This window comes from Acanthaster planci, linkage group LG05 (assembly GCF_054643075.1).
Source record: "Acanthaster planci isolate LZ-2023a linkage group LG05, COTS_SCS, whole genome shotgun sequence".
NCBI lineage: Eukaryota > Metazoa > Echinodermata > Asteroidea > Valvatida > Acanthasteridae > Acanthaster > Acanthaster planci.
In genome coordinates this window covers 2,867,045-2,883,124 of record NC_141781.1, presented here as the reverse complement: position 1 = coordinate 2,883,124, position 16,080 = coordinate 2,867,045, and the positions used below count along the sequence as shown (strand labels likewise).

At 41.1% G+C, this 16,080-nt stretch overlaps 1 protein-coding gene across 7 annotated transcripts; it reads left to right on the top strand.

Annotated features, from left to right (window-relative positions):
* Window positions 1-1,212: 1,212 nt before the first annotated feature.
* On the top strand, window positions 1,213-15,818 carry ubap1 (ubiquitin associated protein 1). 7 transcript variants are annotated; one of them, XM_087136831.1, is made up of 8 exons: window positions 1,213-1,367; window positions 3,874-4,088; window positions 5,338-5,456; window positions 5,980-6,915; window positions 8,236-8,289; window positions 11,362-11,568; window positions 12,452-12,553; window positions 13,470-15,818. In XM_087136831.1, the coding sequence occupies exons 2-8, from the start codon at window positions 4,049-4,051 to the stop codon at window positions 13,599-13,601; spliced, it is 1,590 nt and encodes a 529-aa protein (XP_086992957.1). In that variant the 5' UTR covers window positions 1,213-1,367; window positions 3,874-4,048; the 3' UTR covers window positions 13,602-15,818. The 7 variants fall into 7 exon arrangements, with proteins under 7 accessions (XP_086992957.1, XP_086992960.1, XP_086992958.1 ...); XM_087136834.1 differs by having other exon boundaries at window positions 1,227-1,367; window positions 3,928-4,088; XM_087136832.1 differs by having other exon boundaries at window positions 1,231-1,453; window positions 3,928-4,088.
* The last annotated feature ends 262 nt before the right edge of the window (window positions 15,819-16,080 follow it).

Here is a 16,080-nt window from a genome sequence, read left to right as displayed (position 1 = left end):
TTCATACTATACCTCAATAACGACCTTAGCTCAGAAATTACATCACTGGCAGGTGACTGTAGGCCTATCCTGTATCGAGAAATGAAGACAAGGAGTGATGCTCAAGCTCTACCAGACGACATAAACATGCACGGCAAATGGGAGTCAAGTTGGCAGATGAAATTTAAACATCGGAAAAAAATTATACTTTTCATATTACTCACAAGAATAAACCTATGTTGTCTATCTACGTGATGAATGGAAAAACCACTCCAGAAGACAAAATAGCGGCCATACTTACCTAGAAGTAGAGATAAATCACAAACTGAGTTGGGCTGAATAGCCGTGTTTCTTCAAAGGCAAACAAAATTGTTAGGTTACTTTGTAGAAATTCTACAGCTGCTCCCCAAGGGTGAAGAGATCGGCCCAAAAAACCCTAGTCAGACCTAAGCCGGAATACCATTAAGATCACAAAAACAGACTAGACTGAAGCAGTCCAGCGGAGAGCGGCAAGATTTGTATGCAGAGATTTTCGACAAAAAAGCAATGTTTCCTATAATGATTCAAAACCTGGGATGGAAATTTTTAGAGGAGCGTAGTCTGAGCCATCAGTAGACTCACTTCATTGCATAAATCCATCCATCATCAAGTATCAGTGAACACAGATCATTACTGGGTTAAATCTGAAAGAGAGGGGATTACAACACGAAAAACATCTTCTATTTCCTTTTCCCATCAATCGGCACGAAAAGACTGTTAGGTCCTACAAGTTCTCTTTCATACCCAGGACCCTCAGCTTGTGTAGGCCTTATGGAATTATTTGCCGGCCGAAATAAGGGAAGCTTCAAATATTGATACCTTCAAATTTAAACAAAACTGTCTAGTATTGACATATTATCATTAACAAGGGGACCACAGAGCCAGTAGCCACCACGCATCTGCAACGTAATACATCCCATAGTGAAGGTTGTTGTAGTAATTAGAAGAACTAGAAAATAATTGTATTGACAGGTGCAATTCTTTGGTGGCGCACTCGCGAAGTCTAATTCTATTGTATACACGTGTTCTTTAGGTATTCTTTCTATCATGCTATTTTCATAAGGCGCCAGGCTACATGGACACAGCTGATTCACAGGTCCCCGGCAGGTCTATTACCGAAAAAGATTGCTTGGTGACCTGTACATGTGCATACGTACTCACGCGCGCGCGTCTAGTCTGTTGTGAATTCATGTCGTGTCGCAAGCAACCGTGTACCACTACCAGTGATGTCATCAGTCTAAAAATATTGAAATGACATCGCATAAACTAAAATGGCTGCCTCGAGTCGAAGAAGGAAACTACACGAAGTCTATGGCCGAACATGAATGACTGTTATACCACACGATACAGTAAAATCTTTTAACATAATTCAATCTAATTTCTCTTTGAAAAGAATATAAAAACCCTAGCCCTGATTCTGTCGGATTTTTGGGAGGTAATCATTGTCATAACGTCATTCGTATATTTTCAGCCATTACTTAGGGCCTACTCTAGGGCTAGGCCTATACCAAATACTGACCTACCTGATTAACGTTAGACCTACATCATGAAACATGTAACGTTGCATTGTCTCCATGCTAAATAACTGCAGGATTAATTTTGTGGAAAGAAGGTAGGGTTTTGATTGATGCTGTTATAAGGGAAATCCTGTGGTAAAAACAACCACAGTGACATCACGATCTGGTGTCGGTGTTGGCAAATCAGGTAAGAAAGTTGCATTTTCTTAGGCCAACCAGTAATATGCAGCCTATTGACAATGAATGATCTAAATTCACAAAAAATAGGGTCAGCATCAGTAAGAGAACATTGCCTGAGGTTGTACTCCTTTGCAGGTCGACCTCTTTTGTACAAATGATAAAATCAGGGGAGTCCCGAAGTTGACAGACGCCAAAAAAGATGTAGGCCTACATGTCATGACATGTAATGATGTAGGCTCGCCTAATACTAACAGAGGTTTCAGACCATTACTGACCATGAGACTGAGTAGGCCTGTTTCTTGAAAAATCTGACCTTTTTTACTCACCAGTCTCTCGTTTCCATCAGCACCAATGATGATGGCCAACGTTTGTATTTACATATATCACATTGCGCATGTGTCGTGCCCATGGCCAAGCATGCTCCGCATTTCGGTTCGACCATTTTCGGAGATTGGGAAGGGGGCTTTGTAAGATCTTGCAATCTGTCACAGGTACACAGCGCAGCACCTGTCATGTGTCCTGTTGATGGTATCAGCTTACATGTACATGTCACACTGCAAGGATGGTTGCGCATTGAAAACAAGATGTCATCCCTCCTCCATGCCTCTGAAAGTGGTCAAACCGAAATGCGGAGCAAGCATGGCCTTAGGCCCAACGCATGTGCAACGTGGTAAGAGCAGAAGGTGTGATCGTCGTCAGGTAGAAACCTCTCGTTTGGAAAAATTTGACCTGAAAAACCAACCTCTCCTTGGTGAGTAAAAATGTCAGGTTTTTCCCAAAATACGTGGTCTCATGGTCAGAAACCTCTGTAACTCCATTTTCATGAGCTGTGTAAGTAGGCATACGGTAGGCGCCGGTACCTCATGGTTGCTCTCATGGGAAAATTTGCATGAAAAGGCAGGGTGTGCATTACCTTCCAGTTACCACAAAAGCTTGATGAAAAAACTCGTTGCGTTAAGACGCCAGGTAAACAACAATTGCCCCAAGTCACATGGAGTAGTGACTTGGAATTTTTCAGGTAGTCAGGCATAGGATCATAAGCAGCTTCGCCTTCGGTCATGTTGGTCTTATGGAGTGAAAACTCCAATACTGTGCATGTACATGTACTTCCTGGGATTGAGTGTGCATATCATCGATGCACAGGTGCGGGATGTGCGACTCTTCACAAACCCCCAACATCTGTTTCATTCAATCGCTTCACTGCGCATACCCGCACAGCTTCATCATGTGACTTGTCCACTTGCCTGACGCATTGTCGAGTACATACGCGTACATGCACAGGTACATACATGTATGTACGCTGTGCATGTATGTACATGTATGGCTGCATGACATGAATCAGGGACTCAAATTCAAAACTTTCCAGGACAAGATTGACACTTCTGGAAAACACAACCTATGTGAACAAAAGGGCTGTGCTGAATATCCGAATATTCAATCGATTATCGAATATTCAAATATTATTTTCCAAATTTGAATATTCAAATGCAAAATTCCTGAAAACAGAGGGAAAAGTTTTCTTTGCTTTAAAAAAGAAAAATTGCATCATGGTGGCTTGTTTCACGCAGATTCAAATGTTAAGTGACAGAAATCTTACAACTACTCAAATTATTCACCTCTAACAGTCCCAAATCCTCTGATTTCAATATGATTTTACATACACCCCAGCATGCCTAGGGGGTTAGAGTTAAAAAATTGAAAAGGAATAGAAATTTTCTACAGGGCAAAAGTATTGTTCATCTCTTAGATCTTGCTAAATCGTGGCTGGAGATACTCCTAGACATGAAAAGCTGTTATAGTGATTACATGTACATGTAAAATGTACAATTGTGTGCGTTACTGCAACTGATTTTGTATATGGTTTCATCGTCAACAATCTGCTGGTCGGTAAGACTGAATATTCGGATATTCGATCGAATTGAAGGTCGAATATTGAAACAGTGAACTATTCGAATTGACTCAGTCCTAGTGAACAAGACAAGACCACAACTGAAAAAACAAATCTCCCAAGAGGGAAGTACAAAAAGTGGTTATTGAGTATTGACAATCATAATACGGAAGGTGAGTGGATTGTGCCCGTTACCGGCATATGGTACATCTACATGAACCATACATGTTGTCAGTCTATTAATTGTAGTAACTTTCATTTCACTCCCAGGATTTCAGATGTGAAACTTGTATCTTTTAACACCACTTACATTCATTACACAAGTTGAAACACTGTGAATGGCCGTTGAATGAGGAAGTAAGAACTTCAAGAGGCTTGGCTGACTCTTGTCAGGGCGGAGTGTTCAATTCACCATCAGCTGTGGGAGGTTCCGAGTGCAATCATCATGGCTTACCACTCCCAGTCACTGGGCCGTTCTCTCTCAGGTAGGACCTGTGCCTAAATTACCATGTACATTTATACTATGTGGTTGTGACTGGGAAAAGGACCCACCTCTGAGGGAAAAGGGAAAGGCCTAGTCAGTAGCTTCCCTAGTCTGCATGTTTTATTTTTAGCCGCAGCCAGATAATTTGGACACAGCGGCTCACATGTAAAATCTTCATTTATGGTTGGACTACTGACCTTGTCTGAGTTTCTTGGTAGTGCTTACCATTAGCATTGAATCTTAATCAACTAGTTTTAGAACAGTTTGTGTCAGCTGTGAGCTTAAATGTATATTTTGCAGATGTGCAGGGACATTTGACTTACGTGGACATGTACATGTAGGTTTTGAGTAACGTGTGCTGTTGATATGTCCTAACATGTTGTGGCCTCTACATGTACATGTATATGTAACATAGTGCAGCCCCTAATTTGGTACACCTTGATTTTGATTCTAGTGCTTTGCTAGAGTAATATTTTTTTTCCTTAAATTTCACTAGAAGTGAAATTTTATTGAGCATGCCCACTTCAAACTTGCAATGAAATTTTATTTTTGACCTGATTTTCCAATTTCCTTTTTAGAAGTGCACTAGGAATTCTTTTAAAATGTACCCAAAAATAAGAAAATAATTTTCTCAGAAACTTGTAGCTGGGTGTGGGTACATGTACATGTATGTACATGTACCTGTACTGAAGTAAGTTTAGATAATAAGAACTTATCAGAATTCATCAGTTTTAAAGAAATTGTTAATACATGTAGTTACCAGTAATGTGGAACTTTCTGAGATTCGTTCAATGCACCGTGTAAGAAAGCTGTGCCAAATTCCCTCCGTTAAATAGTAGAATTATTACCTGCATAATACGATGCCAGGGAATACTTTGTGAAAAGCACCACTTAATTTGTGCCCAATTTTCAGACATCACTTTTTAAATTTTGAACTAAATTCCATGACACTGAAATCATTCAAAAAGGTTCTTTGGCATTGTATGATGAAGGTAACAGTTCCAGTATGAAATTGAATGAATTTGAAGTTTTTTGAAGTGGTTTGGCAATAGTGCACACAAGGAAAGCTAAGGAAAACTTTCAAAGTGCGCCACGCTAGTGGACTCTACCACATTTCCATGGAAACAAGCATACAGTAGCCTTACTGCTTCCCGGCTCATCCGTCAAATGTAATGAATGTTTAGCAGCACGAAACGAAACATTGTACTGTTTGTGAATGGAATATCCTTCCACCCACTTTGCCATTGCAGTGACAAGCTTGGACGGTATTCAGGTGCGTCTTGGGGAACGTTTTAAACCACCAGAGAAAGTCTCTTTACCTTTGGGTTACAAGGAGCCAAACCCTTCTGCAATACTGAATGAAACCCAGGTGAGTGAATCATTCTGATTCATGATTACGGTTTTTTGTGATTTATTCAAAATTTCAGATTGTGTGGCCTGACTGGTTGACTTCAAAAATATGACAACTTATTTTCTGCCAATTTCAATGCAATTCTTGACAAGTTGCTGATGAAAGTTGCTTTGAAGTTCATGGTGATGTACTGAAATTGAAAAGCAGATGGCTCCCCCCCAGAGGAAAACATTACAAGAAAAGGAAGAAGTGCTGATGTTGGTTGAATATCCTCTACCTTAAGTTGCTTGGTAATTTTGTCTGGATGTTTTCAGAATCCAACAAAAACTAGGAACATGCAGTAAACCGTTAACGTATTCTATATGACGTCTCAAATGGATACTGCTAAGACCAGCATTGGATTTGTGGTAGCATACTGTAGGTCAAATATCAGTTCTCATTTTCCTAATTTTTTTTTTCAAAGAGAATTTATGGCCAGACAAATGGATGGTCTTTTTCCTCGGTTAAAATTTGGCTTGCTCTCTTAATTTCCAATGTGCAGTACTCGTTTGAAACAGAGCGGACGTTCCTGCAATTTCTGGAAGCCCAGCGAGCCGCAGATGCAGCTAAGGAGGCCAGCAGGCAACAGGCCATGGAAGAGCAGAGAGCCGCAGCTACCAGCCCTGTCCAGCTCCCCAATGGAATCCTGCAACCGACCAACGCTCCAGCCAGCCAGTCGGAGCCGAAAAACCACTCCATTCCACCGATGGCCAGTCTTGGCGGTGACATCATGAAACCGGTTCCCCTGACCACCACCAACAATAGCAGCAGTGGCAGTAGCAGCAGGCTACCAGCTGCATCTGCAAACCGCAAGCAGAACTTTGACCTGGCCGATTTCGAGAGCAATGCCTCGGATCCGTTTGAGTCGACAGAGCTGGAAACGATCAACGACCTGGAGGAACTGAAAAGCGTATTGGCTTTTACAAATGTCCCAGCTCAGCCAGGATCAGTGGCAACCGAGCAACCACTGCGATCCCCTGACCTGTCGCTGGAGGTTGATCCTTGTCCATTCGAAACGGAAACGGACACAGTCAACATTGAAGCCTCGAGCACTCAGGTTTCGTACAAACCCAATAAACCAGACAAACACCCCAGTAAGCCGCAAAGTGGGTCGACAGGGATAAACAGACCCAGCAATCAAGTGACTAACGGTCAAGCTGTGACCAGCCCTGTGCGTCAAACACCGGCAAGAAACTCTGACCCTTTTGCTCGGAGTCCCCTGCCTCCGATTAACTCATCTCAAGGGGACAGTGCTTCGGCCGTCAATCCAGGGGAAGAACCTTCCCGATTGATTGCTAGAGGTCCCATGATGGATCACTCTGTTCAGCTTCCCACACGCAGTAGGTCACCACCACCAAGCTATCATGCTCAGGACTTTACTCAATCCAGGACTTCGCCGGCACTCAGTCCTGTCGAACCTCCACCAAGCTATCCACAGGTGAGGAGTAAGATATAAAGTAGTCCTAGTTTCACTGAATCATTTTGTTCCTATTAACCCTAATCAGCATCAGGTATTTTTTTTCAAGACAGCTACATGTACATGTACCGGTAAATGTCACAATGTACCGAGGGCTTTAACATCTTTTGGGCTTTGTTGCATTTACATATAGGAGAGTGGGATTAACGTTACGTCCCCCACCTCCTTCAGAATCCACTAGGAAATTTTGGAGATACATTTATAATTTTTGGGAATGTCCCTCCAGATTACTGGGAAGGCATGCTTGGGTTGATGCGTTGTTGAAGATTTGGGAGAGGTTGAGTTAAATGAAGTCCGGTCACAAAACCATTGGAGTCTTCAAAACTACTCTAGTAAACCCAGAAATGTGAAGGGACCTGTAGAGGGACTGATGAATACATGTTTCATTTAGAAGTTATACATGTAGGATGACCCTAGAATTTTTCTTTGAGGAAACACCTGTAGAATTCAGTCTAAATTGAAAAAGCCAAGCCCCTTGTCAGCCTTGGTCTAAATCAAACTGGTCACACAACTAACAACCAAACCAAATTTCATTATTTTTAGGGGAGAGGGGGTGTTTTGAAGGGCCAGGAAATGTGAGATTTTCTTCAGGTAACCTTTCTGAGTCGGGCCACTTTGTTCAGCCTTTTAGCAGACTTACGAGAGGAAGGAGAACCAAAATGTCCACAACAATTGCCTTTCTGTCATGATACTGTACTTCAAAAACAAACAATTTTGCTCCTTTTGAGAGGGTCATGGCCCGTTTAGTTCCCCTCTCACCTGTGTCTCCCAGTACACAGAGCTGGATAGAAGTTTACATTGCACCAACCTGACACCCCCCTCCCCCAATCCTTGATACCTTTCCATACATGTACGAGTATTGTACAGGTACTTTATTCTTACATGTAATACTATACTACCATAACACAAAAAGTAGTTCCCTTCTGCTTGAGTTTGCGTACAGCAGCGGAGAGGGTATGAGTTGATTTTAGTTTTGATAAACACAACTGCATTCAGCCGTTTGGTATTTCAATGAAGCAGTCGCTCACGACAAACGCATGATGAAAGCCAGCTTAAACAATGAATGTGTCCACTGTGCGTTATATGGCCATGCAGGTAAAGGCTCATTGCAATGGTGCTCATTGCAATGTTTTTGTTTGTGCACTGTTAGGATACTGAACTGGCCTCACAGACACAACTTTGCTTTGAGCATTTCTTGCAGTGCTGTGTATGCCTCCGTCGTGCCTTGGCATCACCGTGTGTCCTGTTAATGCTTTCCTTTGACATTGCTTCCTCTCCTAGAGTGTGTTCTTAGAGACTGTCAACTGTACGCCTCTGCCAGCTCTTGACTTGGAGGTTAGCCATGCATGTTTCATCCCAGTGCACGACCATTTTCATTCAAACATTTTTTGCATGGTGGTAGTGTAAGGTCATTTACATGTACATTGGTTTTGCTCTTCACTGACATGACTGATACAGGGATGTGCCATATTCTCATTGTTTCTAGCAACTTATGAACCCAGCAAAACTTCACAAGTTTGCTTGGATTAGGCTCAGACTTCCTGTGTAAAAAAATAGAAGTCTAACAACCAGTTTGCAATTGGCATGTGACCTTTGCATGCTGGATAATTTATTTGGCAAGACCTCTGTACCTATAAGCAGCAGGTCGTGGGATTGGGTCCCATCCGAGCATGTTTGTAAATTTTTACCCATGAACTTTTTGGAAAGACTGAGCATGATGCCGTGCTTCTAACATAAAATTGGAACAGGGAAACTCAAATTGAAAATGTAAGAATTTCACTGTGGAAGATTCACTGAAAACAAAAAAGTGATGGCTCTTTCTGCCACTGTTTGTGTATGGCTGTACAGTAGTAAATCTGAAATGTAAGCAACGACCTGACAGTGTAGTAGATACATTTACCTCATGACAAACACAGTGTCAGATCCTAGGTACAAGTACATATAGAATTGGTAGCAAGCAGATAATCAAATTTGCTAACTCATTTCCCAGCCTTTGCCGGCATAACATTTACATGGAGCCCATCATAACCTAACCTTTCTCTTTCGTTCCAACCTACAATCAGTCAATCCTTGTTAAACACTCTGCACTCAAAAATATCAACCCTGCCTAATGACAGCTTTCGCCGAATCTTAATCACTTGTGACCATTCACTGTTCCACATACTGTAGTTCAACCACTACATGTACCGGCATGCACGGTCTTTTTGTTCAAGTGCTCACCAAAGATAAATTTTTTTTTTCAGCAATAGCATCCCTAACCCCAAAGATATGTGCAAAGCTCTGTTAAGATTGGTTCATTCATGTTAATGAAAAATTAATTTTGGTAATAAACCTTTTGTTAATGGTGAAAAAAATCTTGCAGCCTGAGTTAGCTGATCGCACGTAAACAACCATTTGAATTCTCCAGACTAAAGACACTGTTGCTCTACATGTACCTCGTGATTCGGGGCAAGCTTTTGCATGGTGACCACCATCTCTGGAATGGACTGGTTCCTTTGTGCCCTACATGTACATGTACTTACATGTATCCATCGAAACCAGTGTATTGGTGCAATGCATCTCCTATGTAACTAAGCAAAAGCTTATCCCAAATCACAAGGTATAGTAACAGTGTCTTAAGTGGGAAGAAATCAAATTGTCACATTAACATGAATTTAAAGAACTTGGTGTACCAGATTTTTTTCAAATTTTACTCGCGAAAGACTTGCCTGATCCGGATTTGTTTTTGCAAGCATGGATTTATCCCAAGCTGTGAAGATATGGAAACTGTTGGGAACAGTAAAATGTTTATTAACTGAAAAAACAATCACATTGGTACTCAGAGCCACTACTTGAGCCTCATGAAAACTCAAGGTTGACTTCGCTTTCACATGCAAGCGAATCCTTTTCTAACAACTGCACCATCTGAAAAGCAATCACCTCTCTGCATTTAGATGGTGCCATTTACACGTTTTTCCCACGAAACAATGGCATTAAGTGTACAATTTTCCATGAAAGGCAATACTTTTAGACTGAAAGACTGTACCGCCTTTCCTTGTTCCTGCTGAATCCATCAGTTAAAAGATTAAAAACACCTGTGTTTCAGCTCTTCTGTTTGCCTCACTGACATGCCTGAGAGAGGAATTTCCTAATTACTGTACCTCCAACTGTGTTCTTTTCTGATTTTAGTTTGAAATACACGGACTGGCATGGTACATCTGTATGCTGTTATAACATGGTTCATTCTATGGGTCCTTATGTACACTGATTCACTCAACCAAGCTCACTTTCTTGTTTCTGGATTTCCCCCCTTTACTTATACTGCATATGTACATGTATATTCCATGCCATCTCTGTCCATGTACATGTAAATTAACATACTATATCCAGGGATATACCGTAATAGGGCTATTTATTGTCATGAAACCTCCACAGTGATGTTGATATTGTGAGCCTGTGTTTCAGTTGTGTAAAAGGTGCATGTATTGACTATTGTTTGATCTTACTTTCCTAGGCTTCATTCAAGTTGGAATCGTAATACATGTACAGTATTTTTTATTTTTTTTTAATTTTTAAATTTTGTGTTAAATGTTTCAGGGGGATTTTAGTCTACATGTACTTCTTGAAGTGTTTCCAATGGAGTAGTATTTGAGGTGTCACACTCACAGGCCACTGCATTGGAACACAGGCATTGTCATTTCTAATCGTACCAGTGGTCATAATGATGTACATGTACATTCACATGTAGGACTTGACATAATGATGTCATGATTTGTATACTTGTGTGCTTTCCGGTGGGAACTCAATGAATGATGTCCTACCTCATTGCCGTAGGAAAGCACACGGGTAAACAAAGTGTGACGTTATTATGTTGCAGGTCCATTATGTGACTAAGCCATATCAAGTCATCCAGCCTGAATCAGGTCACAAGCTATTCAAATGAACAATGACAAAGGTATTCTTTTGTCGTAGGTTTTGGATTTCTTTTTCTCTCTGTTCTTCTTCATCAGTCTTGTGACCTGAACTCTGATGGACTGAACTTCAGTTCTGAACCTCGGGTAGCATCTTAAAAATTGAAAAATTCCTTGTCCCACTGGAATATACCTAATGAGAAGTTGCTGCGATCCTATCTGGACTGCACTGTTCTTTAGTCAGCCCACAAAGACCATTTGCAAATATTCAAGAGCAGCAGATGGTCTTGATTGGAACAAGCCTTACTCTTGTTGGAACATTCTTTGGCTTTCCATCTTTTGAGATGCTTCCTTAAAACTAACCATTTGGCATGGTATAATAGAGCTCAGATATTAGCCATTTCAGCCCTCACACTCACTCTGCTTGCTTTGAAAGGCTGTCCGAAGGCTACAACTGCATATTTGCCCAGCATTTCAACCAAAAGTCTGAAAAGGAGGATAATTTTCTTTGCTCCAGAATCTGAACCGCTACACTCCTCTCCCACCCTCCCCTCACCAGTCCCGGGTGAACTCTGTGGACCATGATCAGGCAGTGCCACTGGACCCAGTCTTCAACAGCATGAATGCGGAGGACAGGAACTTTGTCCTGACGATCTCTGCCATGGGTTTCCCTCGGTCCCGAACGGCACGGGCAGTTAAAGAGCTTGGTCATGACGATAGACTGGTAGGAAAAACAGAAGGGGAAACCCATTAATTTGATACCCGGCTTATTTAGTAACAAAGTTTTTGCTCTTATTGCACTTGGAAGCTGTCTCCATTTTCCAAGCTGGAATTAGCCAGTTCAGTTTTTGAAAAAAAAAGGTTCACTCGGGAACAAAGCATGCCTGCGAGTCTATGTAGGGTCGTGCTGGTAGCCTCAGGCAGACCTCACATGCCTGTCTGAATGACCTTGGACATGCATCAGTTTGGGCATGCTCTGTCGGAGTGCTGAACTGGCTCATTGGCAGCGAAGTTACTGTTAACAGTCTGATATCAGAAGTAAAGCACTGGTATTTTGTCATTCTGTAGTTTTCCTACATATCTGTGCAATGCTGCTGCAAGTGAAATACCGTCCATGTAAATAATCCATGAATTTATTTCTGAGTTCTCTTTGGACCCCCTAATCATTTTGTTTTTATATATGTCACCAGTAACAGACCAGTGAAAGGTGTTGCTATTTTATAGATAGTTACAGAATTTCGAAAAGGTCGAAGGGTAATGAAACAGCAAACATGTGGAACTGGCCACCCACTATTTTCCTTTAGCTTTATCCACCGTGAGCTGAAGTGCGCCCTCACCAGCGAAAGAAAGACAGATGGTACTAAATTTTCAAAACTGGGTTCTTGCTCGCGTTCGGCGTGCACCCGAAGACCACACATTCCAGACTGAATTCGTTGCGCGTACTCTGCATGCTCTGTGTCAAACACGCATAAACTTGCGCACCTATGCAGTGAATGCGTACCAAAGGACCGTCGAATTCATTTCAAACACACCCTCTTTTGTTCCTGCTCGGAGCGGAGAGTCTTCATTCTCTTCATTTTAAACTGTCCTGGTTTTTTTGCATCCAGGTTGTTGAATGGCTTTGCGCTGTGGATCATCTATGCAGTAAGGGTTTCCCAGAAGATCAAGTGGAGTTGGCTCTTAATCTGCAGAACAGTGACATACAGAGGGTAGGCAATGCAGCGTTTATTTCTTGGTCTGATTCAGTCATGGCTGCCCTCTCTGCATTATGCAGGATAGCGATATACAGAGGATGAACAGTTAGGACATAGTCTGTAGCTTGCATTACCTGAGTAATTCCTTGTTAACTGTCTAACATAGCTGTGGTAAGGTGTGGTATTATGGCTGCAGACCAACGGTATACTGAATGTGTATACATGTAGTGCATGATCTATGATTAAATTAACTCATGGCTATTCACAGTTATAACACACCTCTTGCCGGCCCTTTTGGCTTAAATACAGTCATGTAGGGTTGACTAATGTCAGTGTGATCTACATTTGCATCAAGGCATTAATTGTTTTTGTAACGTCCAGGGGGATACTGTACTCACAATTTGGCAGCTTCTCATAAACCAAACACAACTAAAAAATCCCAGCTCTGAATCTACAGAATCTAAACCTTTCCTTTATTTGTTGCATTGTTCATTGTTATGAGTCAGTCGTTGAAAAGCTTGCAAATTTTTTTTTGCTGCTAAATGCTCAGAGAAGAGGTGTGTTATAAAACACCTATGAACTGGCCTGATTTGATCAATCGCACTTGATAATGCTTCCCTTGGGCCTTTTGGTAACCAGAAGAGGGTCTTGTCGATCAAGGGCCTTGGTCTACATAACAGGGATAGACAGAAGATGCAACATGCCCAGTCCATGAGTTAATCAGGCATAGTCTGGTGATAAAAAGTCACACGTTTTTTATTTGGACATTATTTTTACTTACAGCAATCTAAACTCTTAGCCAGTGCTTGTACACGTACTCAAGTGTTGGTGTGAAAATAAAGAAATTTTATGTTTTGGTTTTGGAAAAGCTTTGAGGTATATCTGAATGAATTCTTCAGACTTCTTTGTGTTGCTCTCTCTGCCTCTGCAGGCTGAAGAATTCCTCCTCCTCTGCCAGCGATTTGAGGAACTGGGTTTCAAGTCGGAGGACGTCAGACGGGAGCTCATTGTCCACGGCAACAACGAAGACACAGTTCTCAACGTGCTGACGGCAAAAAGCTGAGTAACTGTGAAACCTTGCCGGGAGACCGCTACCTGCATTCGTACTTTGGAGCCCAGTTTTTGTCTCAAGCTTGAACGGGATTTCCCCGTTTTTTTGGCAACTTTCAAATGCACAGGCATTATCTCACCCTGAATGGCACAGGTTCAAGGTAGTGTTGACATCAGGCACCTGTTGGCCGGAGTAAAGACAGATTTCTTAAGATGTTATGATTAAGTATAAAGTGAAACATAATGCAAGTAACTTGTTGACCAGTATCATCCTCTTCCAATTTAAATGTTGCAGACATATCTGGAAGACCAATGAAGGTGCATACATTATTATTACCCCTGTTCACCAGGCCCATAAACTAGCTCTCTTGGAAGTATACTGTCCTATACTGTTACTTCACATAGCGAATAGCTAATTATGCTCAGTGACTCTCTCTTCTTCACAAACACCCATGTATACTTCCAGGTAAAATGAGGTTAACATGCTTAAGGTGATTGGTCCAAGGTGACGGCATGTAAAGTCACCAGAGGCTGGATCTGAACCCCGGATCTTATGATCGCCAGTCATAAACCTGAACCATTAAGCTAAATGTCCCCAATCACACCACATGGATTGCATGATGGTCTTTCCATCCATGGCCCTTAATACACTCATTATATTCAGGTGAAAGCTAATGGCGCAGATTTTTGCTGTCTCACAAATTTCGGCTGTAAGTGCATGAACACGTCAAAGCGTTTTTTTCTTTTTCCACCAAACTCTTTCTCTCTTTGGAAAAAAGAAAGAAAATGAACTGATACACGCAAAACCTTGGTTTGCACTACCTTTAAAACTGGAATTTTTGCCTGTAATATTGAATAAATCGGCTGCGATTTGGGCCAGATTTGAAGATGACAGGGCCTTGATAATTATACCATGAATATTCATCACCAAGCAACTTTGTGCACATTGCGTATGTGCGTGTTACATTATGTGCAAATGAGTAAACTTGTTATAGTGTGTAATTTTATTAGTCGGGCGCTGTCACAACATCTTTGTAAAAATAAGCAAGTATGATGTCGGTTTGCTGTGTCAGTCGGAAACTGTCTTGCACATCATTGCATCACAAAGCCACAGTGAACAGCATGGTGCAGTAGATGTGGAGGAATGCCATGCAACATCATTTTATTTTATCAGGCAAGAGAGCTTACAGTAAGTGAAGATTTACGAAGTGGTGATTTAATTGCTTTTTCTTCCCACTAATTCCCAGCAGTTACCGACCCCCTTCCACGTTTGGCATGACTTGACAGAACAGTTGTTGACTGCGGCCACATATCTCCTCTATCTTCCCTAGACATGCATTGTTTGGGTGTAAAAAAATCAAACATGCTGTCACAGCAGTCAAGAATTGTTCATGTCTTTGGAGGCTGCATGTAACCTATTGTAACACATTTTGAAGAATTTTGTTTGAGATCAAAATATCTCATATTAACGTAGCAGAACTGTAAAAGAAATGAGAATGGCAATATTCAAGATTAAGGCGTTGAAAGTTAAGGTATTAATTTCCCTACAAACCTTTGAACGGTTCAAAATCTGAACGGCTACAATTGTTTAGATCTTGAAAGCTTCCGAGGGTGGATCCAGAACCACATTTTCAGGGGGGGAACCTTGTTTGGGAAGGTAAAACAATTAGGAAACTTTCTTCATGTAACCTCCTCTGGCTGTTCTGAGAAGTGAGGTTAAACTTGGGGGCTTTTTTCACGCTTTTGGAAGTAAGAGAAATGAAAAAGACTAAGATTGCCTGGTTGGTAACCACCCTATATCTGTTAATAGTGTGACTTGTGTGCTTCAAATATACAGCCCCTGGTATTGTAACTCTTGTCAGATGGTCACAAAAGGGTGGTTTTTCTAATAAGTCCGCATTTATGTGATAGTTTTTTTCAGGTGGACAGTAGATACGTTATTAAGGATGTCAGTTTTTGCCTGTCAAATGTCAATTGTGGAAGTTTGCATTCTCCAACAACTTTGTTTTCCTTGGTGACTCAAACTTTGAGTTGCTCATCTTAAATTCAACATTCATATATTTGATTTCTTCAACAGAATATATATAGGATGCTATAATTTATTGTAAATAATATTTGTCAGCTGTTCAAGATAGTCCAGTGCTTATTGATGACTTTGTAGCAATTCAGCTGTTGATTTTCTGTTATTTAGGTATCTGCAATGTGGTATAATAAATATATTCGATTTATATGTGTGTGTGGTAATATTTTCTGTTTTAGCTGAAAATATAAAACCTGTGGGTGCATTTTATAGTCGTGGGAAACCTGTTAGCTTTTTAAAAAATAATTTGCAATCCATGATCGGCTTAAGTTTGATTCTTTGCGTGTTGCTTTCCCGTCCATGAAAACAATAATTAAAAGATCGTTTCGCTTGTTGCTGATGGGTTTTGCGTAGAAAATACTGGCTATGAAATACTTTTCGTTTTGTTGACTAATTCATAAAATGGTGTCAA

Excerpts from the sequence above, each read along its gene's own strand:
- ubap1 (XM_087136831.1), top strand. The coding sequence starts at position 4,049 with ATGGCTTACCACTCCCAGTCACTGGGCCGTTCTCTCTCAG. Across the intron at positions 5,457-5,979 it reads CAATACTGAATGAAACCCAG|TACTCGTTTGAAACAGAGCG; the intron begins GTGAGTGAATCA and ends TCCAATGTGCAG. Across the intron at positions 6,916-8,235 it reads CTCCACCAAGCTATCCACAG|AGTGTGTTCTTAGAGACTGT; the intron begins GTGAGGAGTAAG and ends TTCCTCTCCTAG.